The sequence below is a fragment of the Rhamphochromis longiceps genome, linkage group LG2 (genome assembly GCF_057381845.1).
Source record: "Rhamphochromis longiceps isolate RC_006_pf linkage group LG2, R_longiceps_female_GT1.1, whole genome shotgun sequence".
NCBI classification, from domain to species: Eukaryota; Metazoa; Chordata; class Actinopteri; order Cichliformes; family Cichlidae; genus Rhamphochromis; species Rhamphochromis longiceps.
In genome coordinates this window covers 9,452,182-9,468,115 of record NC_140558.1, presented here as the reverse complement: position 1 = coordinate 9,468,115, position 15,934 = coordinate 9,452,182, and the positions used below count along the sequence as shown (strand labels likewise).

General features: G+C 41.2%; 1 protein-coding gene across 2 annotated transcripts in view; it reads right to left on the bottom strand.

Moving 5' to 3' along the window:
• Positions 1-10,318: 10,318 nt before the first annotated feature.
• pcgf3 (polycomb group ring finger 3) overlaps positions 10,319-15,934 on the bottom strand; it is an 82,313-nt gene continuing 76,697 nt past the window's right edge. For both annotated transcript variants that reach the window (XM_085417044.1, XM_085417053.1), the window contains exon 10: positions 10,319-15,682. In XM_085417044.1, the coding sequence (XP_085273170.1) occupies positions 15,635-15,682 (48 nt within the window). In that variant the 3' untranslated portion in view covers positions 10,319-15,634. The remainder of the gene's footprint in view (positions 15,683-15,934) is intronic.

Genomic DNA, 15,934 nt, shown 5'->3' with positions numbered 1-15,934 from the left:
AGACAAATGAAGCTGGGACAAAAGCCCAAATAAATCAACAAAAAAGGCAGTCTGGGAAAAGTGAAAAGGGAATTTAGTCTGGGATTTTTCACAGTTATTAATTTCTCTTCATTTTTACAGCTCAAAATCTCAATTTTCAAACCAATGAAAACAAAGAATAAACCTCAGAATATTTAGTTGATATTTTTGAGGTTGGTGTGCAGTGGTGCAGCAGTGTATTCCTCGATCAGTTGACGATTGGTTGTGGGTAGTCGTTGGTCAAAGTGCTGCTCCAAAAACCTGCGGTTGCTTCAATCGTTATCAAATTGTTGTCGTTACCTGTAGTTTGCATGGAAGGTGCAAATTTGTCTGCACACTGTTGCAAATTACTTGAGGTGCAATGACTTGGAAAAACTGTGACGCAAACTAAAAACAGGCTTTTCACCTTCAGAGTAAGCTGTACTCTTTGCACATGTGGTACCAGCTGTGAGGCACAGCTTTTACTTTGAAAGCAAATGCTGTAAAATGTTTGTGAGTAGAAGTAGTTAAACGTGCACGGAATAAAGTGCTGTAAATATTGCTTGCAGTCTGGGTACCACTAAGAGTGCTTTATTCTATGACTGACTCTGGAAGTAGTTTGAGAACAAAAACATTTAAACTAATTTAAAAGTATAAAAGCATAACAACTCTTTCCTAATATAAAGTTCTCACCATGCTGCAGTGTAAGCTAGTATCTGCAGGTGCAGCAAATTCATGCTGTGTTTCGGTCACTCTCTCCTTGCAGTGATTGCTGCCACATGTTGGCTTTAAGATGAGCAAACAGCTCTGCAGTCATGGTGCCCATAAGTAAGCACCGTCTACATCAGTCTGGGGGGAGTTTGTAATGTTTACACCACAGCTTAGCTCCTGTGAACAACTCTGCGATGCTGCTAATTGGCACAGAGATGAATGCGTCCTTCCTGCTTCATGTGTGTGCATGCCTGAAATAACAGCCTTGAATGGCACTGGATTTGTGTGTAAAAATAAGTCTATATTTGGGGTGGAGGTTGACAGCTGTTGTCATGGGGACAGGGCTTTGGGAGATGCTCCTGAGTATCATTACTCCCAGTTCATTGTGCTGACACCATCTGTAGTCTTATATCCAGCCTACACGGATCAGTGTGCACATTTTGGGTCTGTAATCCTTAAATCATCAGCACACACAAAGCTGTTTCTTTTTCTTTTTTGCTTCTCTGAAACAAGAATAGCTGATTTCCTGAGACAGGAGCCATATGTTGTTCCGCTAATCACTGAAATAGGCTTTTTCTCATGTAGGCATTAAAGAATGCTTAAGGTGAGGTTTATTTTGGTTGATTGCAGATTATATTTGAAAGTTTTGTTCCAGAACAAGTGGCTTTTATTATAAAAATAAAGAGGCTTGAACAGTCCTGAAAGTTACTGCAGGTTTGAGTGGAATGAATTTGCATTCCTTCAAATGAAATAAGTTCAAAGCTGCACCCATTTCCAGACTGCATGAAACAAACTTATCTAATAGGTACCAGCGTCCTCATTATGGAAGGCTTTGATTATTTACTTCAAAATAAAAGACTTTATGGATTTGTATTAAATGTGAATTGAATGACTGTTCAGAAATTTGCAGCAGAATAATTGTACAGCACATATTTTCACTTTCAACAAAAAAACAAGGATTGGATGCACAAATGTATGTATTTATTTGGGATTTATTTTTATTTATTTTGGATTTTGACTAGTTTCTGGCATAATTTTCACAGAATTACTGGAGTTCATTTTAATTAGTTGGTTTCCTGGCAAAGACCGGCTTTTAGGCAGTCCACAAATTTTCAGTAAGGTTAAGGTCGGGGTTTTGGAAAGGCTATTCCAAAAGTTTATGGTTAAGCTGCTTTATCCATTGTTTAACATTCTTTTAACTGTCTAGATGTTGATTTTAAATGAAGTTGGACAACTTTGAGGCCATCCACCATTATTCCACCTACCCCTGTGAGACATATCAGTACCAGCAAAACAACCCCAGAGCATAATGTTACCACCACCACACTTGAAAGTTAGTATGATTTTCTTAGGTTTGAAATCTTCACCTTTTACTCCTCCAAACATACCTTCTGTCCTATTTACACCTATTGTGGCCAAAAAGCTCAGTCTTTGTCTCATCTGACCATGAAACCAGAAGACATTTGGCTCGTCCATGTGGTCAGCTGCAGATCTCAGTCAAGTTTGACGGTGTTGATTTTGGATCAGGGCCTTCTTTCTTGATCGCACTGTCACAGTCTATGGTAAAGGCAGACTTGACCCTTGGTGGTTTCTTAGAAATTTCCTCTCATCTGACAGTTTAAGCCTCCTTCTAGACTTTGGCAAAGGGATGACAATCTGAAAAACATGTACTTATGTACAATTGTTTGAACTGTGTTGTGGAAATTTTAATTACCAAAGCCTGCAGACACGATGAGTTGTAACAACACCTTTATTTCAGCTATCTCATGCATAAGGAGGGACGTCAGTCAGGGCGCACTGAAAGTTGTCTCTGACAATGAACAATTTAAGTCCTTTTTAAACACAGTCGCAGAACAAAAGGCTTTTACAGTTGCAGTTCACACCTTGGCTCTAAACAGGAAGACTCTGTATCACCTGTGTGAATCTCCCCCACTCTGGGGTCAAGTCTTCCTGTGTGAGCTTCTGTGTCCTGGCTTCCGTCTCCTGGGAGACATTCACCAGTTTCTCACCGTCTGTTTTCCGGCGTGAATGAGGTGTGAACCAGACATACTAAACTAAGTAACATGAAAGCATTTCATCAAGACAATACATTAAAGGACAATACATTAAAGAGAAATCCCACAACAACTGATGAAGAGAAATTGCTCCAAGAGACTTTCCCAACTTTGTAAATCTACAATTCTCCTTCTTTTATTGTATCTGGCCAATTTAACAGGTGAACGGCTTCCTTTTGGAGATGGCTCTTTGTGTTGGTTTTTGGCACTTCCATAAGTTGCCCCTTGATTGATTCTCTTTTCTTAGATTATTAAGTAGCAGATTGTTAGCATTTGAAGTTAAGTGACTTCTAGCTACTAAAATGGATCGACTGGGGGGATAAAACTGTGTCTTAACATGCTTGATTCTTGGAAATCCTGATTGTGATTCAATCTGCTGACTCCTCGTTGAAGATTATGAAGCAGATGTGGCAGCAGTGGTACAAACACATCTAAACACTGCCAACTGTGAAAGAACTTACTGTTGGCCATCTGAGAGCACCTACTTTAAAAAACCCACAGAAATCGGGATTATTTCCAGTCCTCTAATAGATAAAGAGAATTACATATTAATAACAATAATGTGGCGGACCACCAGGTGGCTCCACTCACACCCAAGTTTAAGGGAAGTGTTGGGGTGGCGATTTTGGCGCTTTCTGTATGTGGAGTTCTGGTGAATCTGTTAATAAAGTTGGAGTGAGACACTGAGACCTCTCCTGTCGTCTTTACATACCTCCACAATAAAACACTTATTGTAGACAGCTTTGGTAGGACAATAAACCACAGTTTGTTTCTTCTGAGTTACCCAGTAAAGCAGTGATACAGCAGTAAGACCCTGCAAAGCTCCTTCCACATCGATCATCAGCAGATGATTATGCTAATTTTCCTGCTGGGATGTGCACTTTTACAGGATTTTGTTTTAAGAATCGCCCCCCAGAGGAAAGGTCTTCAACATTTCACTGACTTATTATGGAGGTTAATTAACAGGCTGGCCACAGCAGAAAAATGAAGGTTATTTCTGGGCAGTAACTGCTCACATTTTGAGCACATTAAAGCAAGCACTGAGTCAAACTAAATAAATATTAGTGTTGCTTAGATTTTCTATTTATGAGAAATATCTCTGCAAAATGCAACATCAGTGCAACATTCAAACATCTCTTCCTCCTCGAGTTCAGATTATTTCTGCGGTGTCAATGTTGCGTATTGGTTGATGAATTATTGACCTTTGCCTTCTCCACCGGTGTCTCTGGCCATTTCGTCACAGAGCAGTAATAACCCGAAGGAACAATATTGCCAAACCCATAAAGGGGCAGAATTGGAAGAAAATGAAAAGAAATAAATAATAGAAAATGAATTTATAAAAGATGGAAAGATAAAACTCCTATAAGCCTGAGACGTTTTTCATCTTTGAGGTGCAATCATCATATAACCCCAAAGGCTCAGTTTTGTGAGTGAAGATTACAGCGAGAAATCTGACAGCAGCCGGATGAAATTTTCAACATGGTTTTTGTAATTGCAATGACCAAACCTTGTGTGTGCATTCTTTCAAAGAAGAACTCGCACACTGGGAAAGTTGAACATTAAACAGATTCACGGTAGGTGCTGCTGCTAACAGCAGGCTGTGACTTTTTCATCGAGGCCAGAGGGATGGGAGGGCTGCTGTCAAAACTGAGGGTTTGCTTATGCTGTCATTCCAACCATGACTGCCTGGACACATCAAGAGAACTGGCTCACTGGAGCTTAAACAGCTGTGCCGGTCATCGATTCCCTCACTTGCCTCCTGCTAGCATCAAACTAGATCCTCTGAGTTGCTCCGTTTCCCTGATTTGTTGCAAACCCCACAACTTTCAGCATGTTCACAAGAAAATGGTCATTTACGGATCATACCAACAAGGATCACCCTTAAACCGCGAACATGCACGTCTGCAGCTTTATAAGAAGTCTTTCACTTTCATTATTCCACTCACTTGTACTTTGGTTTCAAATATGTACTTAAGGATGCAGTAGACCCCAGTACTGCCTTTGCATCTTTGGCAGGGGGTTCCTATGTTTACACATATGGTTCCTGCAGGAATTTAGCATAAGAAGATCATATTGAACCTCTGGAGAGAATAGAATAGAATAGAATTCAACTTTATTGTCATTGCACAGGTACAGGGCAACGAAATGCAGTTTGCATCCATCCAGAAGTGCTTTAGTGATATAGATATATTACAATAAATATAGATATGTAAATATATTACAGAAATGGGTCTATTATGGAATGTTATAATGTACATGGTATGAAGTATGTTGTGAATATTCTATAACTATAAGTATGTACAGGCTGTAGTGAGTACAAGCTATGTACAGGCTATGAACAGGATATAAATATGAAAAACTATACAGAATATGAAATAAATAACTTTACAGAATCTGAGATATACAGCTATACAGAAATGGGAACTGTGCAAGTTGTAAACAGTTGTAGGGTTAAAAATTATCGTATGTACAGAATGATTATTACAGAGCTATACAGTAGAGCAGTTAAGATAAGATAAGTGAGATACGTGGATAATTTCCACAGAGGCTATATAAAGTGCTAGTGGTTGTGAGTGGTGGTTCAGTCCATGTTATTATTGTGTGTTTGAGGGTACAGTTGTCCATTGTGTGTGTGTGTATGTTCAGTCCATGTTTTAACGTGGGTCAGATGTCAGGAGGCAGAGTTCAGGAGTCTGACAGCTGTGGGGAAGAAGCTGTTCCGGTACCTGGTGGTCTTAGTCCGGAGGCTCCTGTGGCGCCTCCCAGAGGGCAGGAGGGTGAAGAGTCCATGTGATGGGTGACTGGGGTCTCTGATGATTTTCCCAGCCCTTTTCAGACACCGCTTCCTGTAGATGTCTTTTATGGCAGGAAGTGGTGCTCCGGCGATGCGCTGGGCAGTTTTCACGACCCTCTGCAACGCCTTCCGGTCCGAGGCAGAGCAGTTCCCGTACCAGACTGTTATACAGTTGGTCAGGATGCTCTCGATGGTGCAGCGGTAGAAGTTCACCAGGATGTCTGAGGACAGGTGGTTCTTCCTCAGAGTCCTCAAGAAGAAGAGGCGCTGGTGAGCCTTCTTGACCAGCTTGGAGCAGTTGGTCGTCCAGGTGAGATCCTCGGAGATGTGGACTCCCAGGAACTTGAAGCTGCTCACACGCTCCACAGCCGTCCCCTTAATGTGGATGGGTGGATGTGGGTCAGCATTCCTCCTGTAGTCCACGATGAGCTCCTTGGTCTTCTCGTGTTAAGCAGCAGGTTGTTTGTGTCGCACCACTCAGCCAGACGATCCACCTCCTCCCTGTAGGCGGCCTCATCGTTGTCACTGATGAGGCCAATCACCGTGGTGTCATCTGCAAACTTAATGATGGTGTTGGAACCATCAGCAGGTCTGCAGTCGTGGGTGAAGAGGGAGTAGAGGAAAGGGCTCATCACACAGCCTTGTGGTACACCGGTGTTCATTGTGATGGTAGATGAGCAGTGGTTATCCAGCCGGACATGTTGGGGGCGGTTGGTCAGGAAGTCCAGTAACCAATTGCAGATGGGGGAACTGAGAGGGGGTTAGCAGTAGAAAATGACCTCCCACCCACCCCACCCTTTTTCTTTTTTTTTTCTAAAGACGTACGTTGGTGATAGGGTTAAATCCTTTTTTTTTTTTTTTTATACACATTGATGGTGTACTCAGTTTTTCATAGGGCTGCAGAGAGTCCTATGAAAACCTTGTTTTTAACATGACTGTGCACAATATTCGAGTGAAAATCCCAAAGTGGTGTGCAATCTTTTACACAAAGTGACACATCCATAAGTTGAAGCTTAAAAATATAATTAAATATTGATCTCACAGATTCAAAAAGTGCTGAAGCATGACATTGCAGACTATATAAGATATTTGGAAACGTTAGATGGTTTAGTCTGTGGAGACTGCAAGCATCAAAATAACATCTCTGATAACCCCAAATACTTCGAAGTGCATATGGTTATGTATTTAAAACAAACTGGCTTCCCTTGTTTAGTTATGCATCGCACTGCATTTGTGTTTGTAAAGTAAACTTATATGCAAATTCAAATATGCGCAGCTAAAAGTGTTTAATCTATGAAGTCATAACCTTAAAGAGTCAGGATGATGTAATGCGGTGATTTCAGACACCTTTCCGGTGTTTCGTTCTGATTAACGGCTGTGATTTTGACTCCTTTGACTCTCTGTGGTAAAACAACAACCAGCAGTGGAAAACAAAAGGCAGACCCACAGTCTCCACACCACGGAATTGGTTAATGAGTCAATAATGTGGTTTTCCTCTTCTCATTTCACACATCTGAGCACTCCGCCCACACATACCGACTGAAATAGCTGCCATCTAATGGTCCCGAGAAAACAAACAAAACAGCGCATCCTCTCGTCTTCGGAGAGCAATTTCTCTTCAAACTGCGTACAGCGACTAACATCATGCCTCTCTATTTGCACCAAATGAAGTCACATTCATCATTTCAAATGGAGAATCAGTGGCCCAGGATTGGAGACAAAGCCTGAAATTTAAAAACTTATTATGAGTGAAATTTCTCCACAATTACTAAATGGATTGTCATAAAATTTGATGCAGACATTTATTCTCCCATCGGGGTAACGATGATCCTCTGACTTTCTGGCCCATATTTATTCCCAGGATGTCAAATAGTGGAGTTTTCTCAAAGCCATCGCTGTGCCAGATTTACAAACAAGGTAACTTATTTCAGTTTTATTTATATGGTGCATGAACCCTCCCTCCGCCTCCCTTTGAACAAGCACTTTGGTGACAGTGGAAAGGAAAAAATTCCCATTTAACAGAGAAACGTCGATCAGAACCAGGATCAGGGCGGAGCGGCCATCTGCTGTGACTGGTTGGGGTGAGGGGAGGAAAGCTAGTCGAAGACCTGCTGTGGAGCTCTAAGTGTATCTGCATTTAAGCACACCGGGCTCTCCATCTGAAGGGTCATGTTTTAATCCAGCACAATCTTTTCTAAACATTACTATTTTCAAGTGCCCAAAAACGAGCAAAAGCAAAAACAACAAAACAAAAAGTGAGCAAACACTAAATTAATCTGCAAATAAACCAAAGCACCAAGATTCAAACCAGAGTCAAACTGTGGTTTTCTGACTGAGAAACCTGTGACTCAATCAACTCTCCTCTGTCAAGCTCCTCATGCTGACAGGACTGTTATGTGTGTTGAACCGCAGCCCCAAAGGGGATCTTGTGCATCAAATCATTGTGAAGATGAGCCTGGTATCCGCTTTAGATTGTGACACTTTGAGTGGGTGTAAAACTAATTATTTGAAGATGTTTTTTGCTACTCCACAAATAAACATATTTACCATTTGGTTCAGTAGCTAATTAGACAGAATATTCTCACAGTTTTATCTTTTGATAGTTTCTGTCGTGTTATTTCAACAAGGGCAGATAAAAAGTTGTGTATTAATGTGAGATTCTTCCCTATTTGTTGTATTTTGCAGATGGCCAATGCAAACACAGCCACCTCCAAGTCAAACGTGATGCATCTGCAGCCATCGTGGCCACCGGCTGAATGACTCTGCAGCTGCGGCGTGAGCAGACGGAAACCTGAGACTCTTCCACAGAGTGTCTGACATTTAACATCTGCCACCTTGCTGTAAGGCAGCTGTTGGCGACGACTGGCCTTTTCATTGATAGTTTTGTGGGTGTTTTTTGGTAATATTTGATTTTTGTATGTTCCACCACTGGATGAAACAGAAATTGTTTATTTTTGGTGGTACTGGCACAACACAAAGCGATATGGTGTAACAAAACAGGAAATCTTACCTAAAGAGTGCTCGCAGGCTGCTTTTTTCTCCCCACGGCTGTCAGGAAAGAGGTTAAAGTTGTGTCTACTTCACTATAGCGTCCCCTGGTTAAACCAGTTGCTTTCTAGCTGCTGTGAAATATCTCCTCAAAGTAATAATGTGAAACAAAAAACTCTGCGGCAGCTTTTGAAGGAAACCTGAAGAATCATATAAAAACGGACGCTCCAAGCATGGATGTGAAAATCCTGAACTAAAGTACAAAGACAAAAGTTCTTGCTCTTATTTTGAATAAGAAGTTGGGGATGGTCTTCTACTCTCCCTGAGAGAGGTCTCTCTATATTTTTTTTAATCTCTAGTTGGCAGAAGGACTAAATAACATGCAGCCACGAACACTGAGCAACGTTCACCTTCATTTAACATTGTGGCATCCTATCACGGTACCACGCTGGAATTCACTGCGCTCTAGAGAATAACCAATTCTGGAAGTGACCTGATTTCAGTGATTTAGAGGAGTGAGTAAATGCTTTTGGCCATATAATGTAGCGTTACACAGTTACCCGTTCCACCACATCCATCCATTTGAGTGCAGTAAACTCGATGGCCTTAAGGGGCCCAAAGTGTGCTAAGAAAATATCCCCACACCATGACAGCCTGAACTGTTGATACAAAGCAGGATGGTTGTTTACATTTTGACTCTACTTCCTGAATATTGCAGTAAAACTCGAGACTCGTCAAACCCGGCGGCATTTTTTGAATCTTCTGCTGTGTAATCTTGAAGAATTTACAGAAAGCCCGAACATTAAACTGCCTCCATTTACTGGTGAGTTCGAAAGCATAAATTAGGAATTCAGTGAAGGAGATATCTGGATGTTCACTTTGAAAAGTCATTTTAATATTGTTACATTTTGTTATATTTGTAACATTTGAGATGTTTTGGGTCGCTGCTGTTTTGATCAGGTCTCGCTTGTAAAAGTCATCTCAATGGACTTCCTGGTAACATAACAATAGTACAAATATGCGGCGTCTTCTGCTGCTGCATGTTCACAGATGCCTTGGTTACATTTAACTATATCTTTGAACTAATCCTTCCCTTCAGCTTGAAACATCCTCCTCTGACCTCTAACATCAACAAGGTCTGATATTTTCTTTTACAGGCCTCTGGATATAGCAGACAGGCTGGTCTGCTGCGATTTTACTGTAGAAGCATCCCTAAGGTTTACAAAACCACTTAAAATATCTACAAGCCTAAATGCATAGCGCTCTTGCCAAGTGACTGGCTGATTAGATGTGTTTGCAGGCAGCTGAAGAGGAGTACCTTAAAAACTGGCAGGTGAGTACAGTTTGATCTAATGGCCTGTGTATTCTAATGTGCATTTAAAATTTTTGTCTACATTAAATAAACAAAATCGATGGCAGCTTTCCAAATCCAAAGAAATCCAATCAACACGGCACCAGAAGCACTTTTAAAGGCATTTATTGATGAAATACACACTTAGGTTTTGACAAAAGCTTCTGTAGTTTTGTATGAAAGAAATTCCAGCCCCAAAACTCCTTGAATTAAATGACAGTGGAGATCAACTCATTACATGTGCAATAAATAACAATAATACAAAAGGAGGCAAGGAAAAGGACACCAGAATAAGAGTCTGTGTTGATCTGAAAGCAAACCAAAACCCAAAAAGAAAAAAACAGTCTGGGGTATTTGTGACAAGAAGAGACTAAAGTAAAATCCAGTCGTTTGAATTTTGGGTGCATTAGTGTATGTTCTGAGATTCCCTGGTCACCCTCAGGACCAGAAGGCATTTAGTGACCTGAGGACCTGACTGGAAAAAGAAAAATCATTTCAAAATTTAAAAAAAAAAAAAAAAAAAGGCTGGAACCATCTGGGAACTGTATATTGCACCTTTTCCTTGCCAGTACAATAACCACATTGCCACATTCATACCTTTTTTTTCTTTTCTTTTTTTTAAATAAACTTGACCTAATGAATATGACCCATGTGTTTTGTCACACACTGCGAAGACGACACTTTATTTAATACGAAAGAGGGGGAATGAGTCATTTAAGCCATTTTTCCTGTACGAGTCTGCTCAGTTTCACAAAGAAAAGGGTAAAAAAAACTGCAAAATAATGAGCAAGAGCATAAATGTCAAACACTTAAAAGCTACTGCAGAGGTCACTTTTTGAGCATAAATAAATATTTATACAAAACTGGACAGATCAGGCGATAACATCAGGGGAATGTCATTGTGAGATTTAGTAGATGACGACTGATTCGTTCTGAATTGCTAAAGCCAATAGTTTGGAGTCGTTCGCAACTGCTGCGCCTTTGCAAATGAGACTTTGTTGCCCTGATCGGCAGTGAAAAATCACCCGAAGCAGCAAAACAATCCATAATTTAAGCAGACATTTGCTCTTCAAGCTGAACCACGTGTGTGCTCGAGGGCTGCCGGCTCAAATGCTCTGAAGAGACACCCCAGCCAAACGAATCTATATTTTTTCGACCGTTTCAGTTCACGTGGCTCATGTGGTTCATACGAGTGAGGTCTCAGTCTCTGCTGCACACAAAGCCAGCCTGTGAGATTGCTGCGCCTTGCAGAGAACTCAAACAAGGGAGAAAGAGAGCTAGGTAACAAAGAAAGCTACCAGACTCCCAGAGTGGACGCTTATTACAGCAGAGTAAACACAGGAGAGCCATTTGAAGTTGCCAGAAACAATTCTGCTGCCAACAAGCCTGAAATGAAAGCTGAAATGAATGCGGCTGCCGCTGAGGAGGACAGTTTCCGAGCTCAGAAAACTGTTCAAAGTGGCCTGAATAAACTGTTTACTCGTCTTGCCGTCATGGCGGTGGAGCAAACTTGCTCTGCTCAGACTCGACGGTCCACGTGAAGCGGCTAAACTTTGGCCGGGCTTCACCGAGATCCCAGCAGGAGCTAACAAACAGGCTGACAGGAGATCAGGGTCAAAGCAGAGATGAGCCAGAGACATTTCAGAGCAGATAGCAACACCATCTGCAGGCCTCCTGGAAGCCTCTCATCCTGCCTGTCAGCATAGCAGCACTGATGTCTCGATGTTAGTCCTAATAAAAAGGCGAACACTGATCTGTTCTGGCGCAAGATGCGGCCAGCATCATCTACACACGGGTGGCGAGAAGGTCGAACCTCCTGAGAGAAACGTGTAGACGAAAACACAACCAGCTGTACACGATTTTAAATTCATGGATGTTCTAGTCTTTCAGAGCCAATTATCTGTTAGAAATTGGAGTGAGACTCAATCGAACTCGGAGGCGCAAACATCTCACCAGTGAAGCCTGTAATAAGTGCGAGTTTCTCTTTGAGGCACGAAATTGCAGCAGGTGCACCCAATTTCTCACCACTTTTATTTGTCACAGCATCAGCCCCGTCACAGTCTATGACTTATTTAAAATTCCCTCTGTTTCCTTTCCAAAGCGAGCCTAGACAAGTAGGGAAACCCAATCTGAAAGTAGGGAGGGGATCGAGCGTCTTCTTTATCAGACGCCCAAGGACTGGAGCACGTACGGCGGCAGGAGAGCGAGAGCTTCGCGACACAGATCCTTTTTGTCTCTGAAGTTTGAAGCGAGTAGTTGTTAGCACCATAGAGAGCACCAGCAGCAGAGACGCAGCCTGACCGTCACTGCGGCGAAGACCTCGCCCTTTCCACCTTTCCATCAGGTCACAGGGCTTTTAGGAGAAAACAAGCACGAGAGGGTAAACAATTCTAATTTTGACTTAAAAGCTGCACACCAATTTTGCTCTTTGTGTGACAGAAAACGCCTTGGAGTTGTTCTATTTGGGCTCATTAAATTTTATTTTTAGTTTTCATCGACACACAAATGCAACAGATCCAGAAGGTAAACTACTCAAGGCTTTAGAGAGGATTCAGAGTGAAACATTTGGAAAGACTTGATCGTGCCGAACGATGACCAGGATGAGAGCACTAACGATCAAAGCAGGGAAAAAGTGAACGTTTGAAGGCGGATGTGAAACACAAGGGCGTTTCCGGAGCAGTGTCCTGCATTATATCTTTTCCGTTTGTAGTCGTGAGTACAGTAGCACCTTGTCAAGTGTTTTACAGCTCAATCGCTGAATTACAGTAAAGAGATTTAATCAGTGACAACCAAACACGACGAGAACTCCAAACGAGTTGTGACAGCCGAACGGCAGAAAACACGATTACGATCTAGGACTGCAAACCAGAGGACTTAAAACACAGATCTCAGTGTCAGTGATAGCTCTGGGAAACGTACTCGACACTCGTCCGAGTACTACGAAATAATCAGTATAAGCCTTTAAAACACCAAGTCTGCACTTACAAAGACATAATATCACACAGATATTACATTACGTTTGCAGGGATTAGTACATACACAACACTCTTCCACGAGCTGAGAACATGGCCAGGCTCATTGTTTTTGGTTTTTAATCACTTTCTATGCATGAAAATTTATTGTAGCAAGAGTCGGACCAAGTAAAAAAAAAAAATTAAGAAGAACAAAGAGGAGGAGAAGTAATACCCGGAGAGGTATTTCTGGACAGGCCAATTCAAATTTCACCTTTTTTAAAATAATAATAATAAAATAAAATACTAATTTACATAAAAACCATAAACAATGAGCACCCTACAAAAGGTAGCTGAATTAAGGTCCTTGAAACATAAAGGTCAGCACATGAATGAAGCATGCAGAAGGAGTTTTGGTAGAGCTGGTTTTGTACAGACCTGTAGGCTATAATGCATTTAATACACACGTCATAGGTCCTAACGAGTCCCTACACATTGCTTTGTCGGCCAATTTCAAATCACTCCGCCAGACTTGTGAGATCTGAAGATGCATAGGAACCCCGCACATGAGCGTACAGACAGACTGCTTGTTGTGGGGCGATACAACGCAAAAGCTGAACTGCCGTTTTTAATTACTGATAAGAGAAGTCAGTGAGGTAAGACTACTTGAGGTCTGACACGCTGCTCAGGGATCCAGTTGTGGTCAAAGACAGTTCGGTTCAGGATTTTTAGGGTTAAGACATTTTGCTTTTGACATAACATCAGTTTTCTGCGTCACAAAGTTGAGAACGGCATGCTCCCGCATGAGGAACAATCCTCCTCAAGGTCAGAAACACACATCTATAAGCACCAAATGACCAAACAGCAGTCATTTCATTATCAAAATGTTCAAAAAAAACCTCAGCCTCCTCGCTGAGAAACCTGAATTTGCACGATATTTCTTTCAAAAAGACTCATAAAATCGTCTTGTTAAGTCAACAATATTGAACACTGGCTACTCTGCAAAAAAGGAAGAAAAAAAAAAAAAGGAAAATCCAAGTTTTATACTGATTTTCTTTTGTTTTGTGTGTGATTACAAGCCTAAAAATATTCACTTATCTTTCAGAAATGCTGTCGTATTGATGCGTTTAAAGACTTTGCACCTTTGCTCTCCAGCTGGCAGTGAGAACTAACCAAAGTATAACCCAGAAATGGAAAATAGCGATATCGCTAACCTGCACTCATGTTTGCAGAACTGGCACATCTGTGACGTTTGAATCCATCTGAAGAGACGAGCTTGAAGTTTATAATAAATGTCACTTCCCTTCCATGTTCACCATAAAAAAGAAACTAGGATAAGACCATCTCTGAGGCTGTTAAGATGAGGGAGTTGTCTGTATCTCTACATTTCTACCTTGCAGCTTCGGTAGCTCTGCAGTAAAAATGGAGCTGAAGGAAATGTCTGGAAGGATGGAGGGTGCCAAAAAACATCTACAGCTAGCAGCTCAAACCAAAAGCTGTAAACATGTGGGTGGTATGGGCATACACCTGCCTGGTGCTGCTGCCACTGAAAGACTGCAGAAACACAGGGACGGATATTAAAAGACTGCACGGTGGGTACCGAAAACAATGTTTAAAAAATGAAACATCTTCCGGGCATCTACGGACATGAGTGTTTTGTGTAATGTTAAAATGTGTTAATATAACTAAAATTAACAATAAATGTGTTCTACTGAAGGAAGGTGAGATGGGAAGGATGAGGTTGGGGTGAAGCTTTCTCCTCATCGGCCCCCTAAAAGTTCATCTATCGGGGCAAAGGAACACATTTAGACCCCACATACACATAAATGGCAGAGGATTTGATATAGCTGTTTTGTGTCTTTCTCAGACAACATAAAAATGCATTTATATAATTTGATACTGATAGTGAGTCTGTCTTTAAAAATCCTAATTTATCACCTCTGGACATTTATTGCCCAACATATAGATAGCACTTCTGGGATCCACTCTCTTTTAACAGTCTAAAGTCTCTCTTCAATCTCTTTCTCTCTCTGTAATGACATTTTATGTACAATATTGGTATATAGAACATAAATAACGACACAAAAAATTAACCTATTCACAATTGACAATTGAGAACCCAATAGCAAATTAGACAAAGCCAACAGAATGAAATTTAAACCAAAAAAAAAAAAATCAGGGAAATCAGAGACTTGATAAACAGCTTAAATTTGATGCCTGTTATATAAATTTTTCCATATACTTTCTGTGCTCCCAAGACGTGTCGAGTGCGGTGTGAAAAGAACAAAACACCTTTTTATATTAAAAAAAAATAATCCTGTCCTCCGCTCAGTCATCATCTCAGGAGGATGAAGTCTGCATGGAGCTGGAAAAGACGGTCACACGATTCCCGACATCTTGTTTGCGTGTAAACAGAGCACCAGTAGTGTCTTGGTTCCGTGTGTCTCTTCTGTACAAAAGTATAAATATATGCTTTTTCTCCATATTTTTTATTTTTTCGTTCACATATGTAGGATGTAGCAGACCAGGGAAAAAAATGGTTGTTTTAGTTTCTAAAAACACACGCCAGTGTTGCAGTGTCTGTGCTGGAGAGGCGGCCAGTTTGTGTCAGTTTGTCCCACTTTCCCTCCCCGTTAGATGGACGTTTGCTGGCTTGTGTTGACTTTTACCGTCGGGCGTTTGCTTGGTGTTGGTTGATCGTCTTTGCATAAATTAAAAAGGTTTCGGCACAGTCCGCGGCCACTGGGCCAGAAAGAAAAATAAAAAACAACCACTGTGTCCGTTGTAGCTACAGCAGATCCATCTTGGGTCTGTAATGGAGCAGGAGGGGGGATTTCTGCAAGGAACAAGCAAAACACAAGCTCGAGCAAAAGGCCTTAAACCATTCACAATTAGCTTATTAACTGCACTGAAGCATGGATTGGCTTAGAAAATATGATGCTAATGTTTAAGTGCTATAGTTTAGGTTCTTCTACGAGAAATAACAGATTTATGACAGACTAAATGGATTTCCACCTACAGCAGAGACCTAGTTGTACATTAACTGTTACAGGTGGAGACGTGATGTATCAACACATGTCTGTGTTTA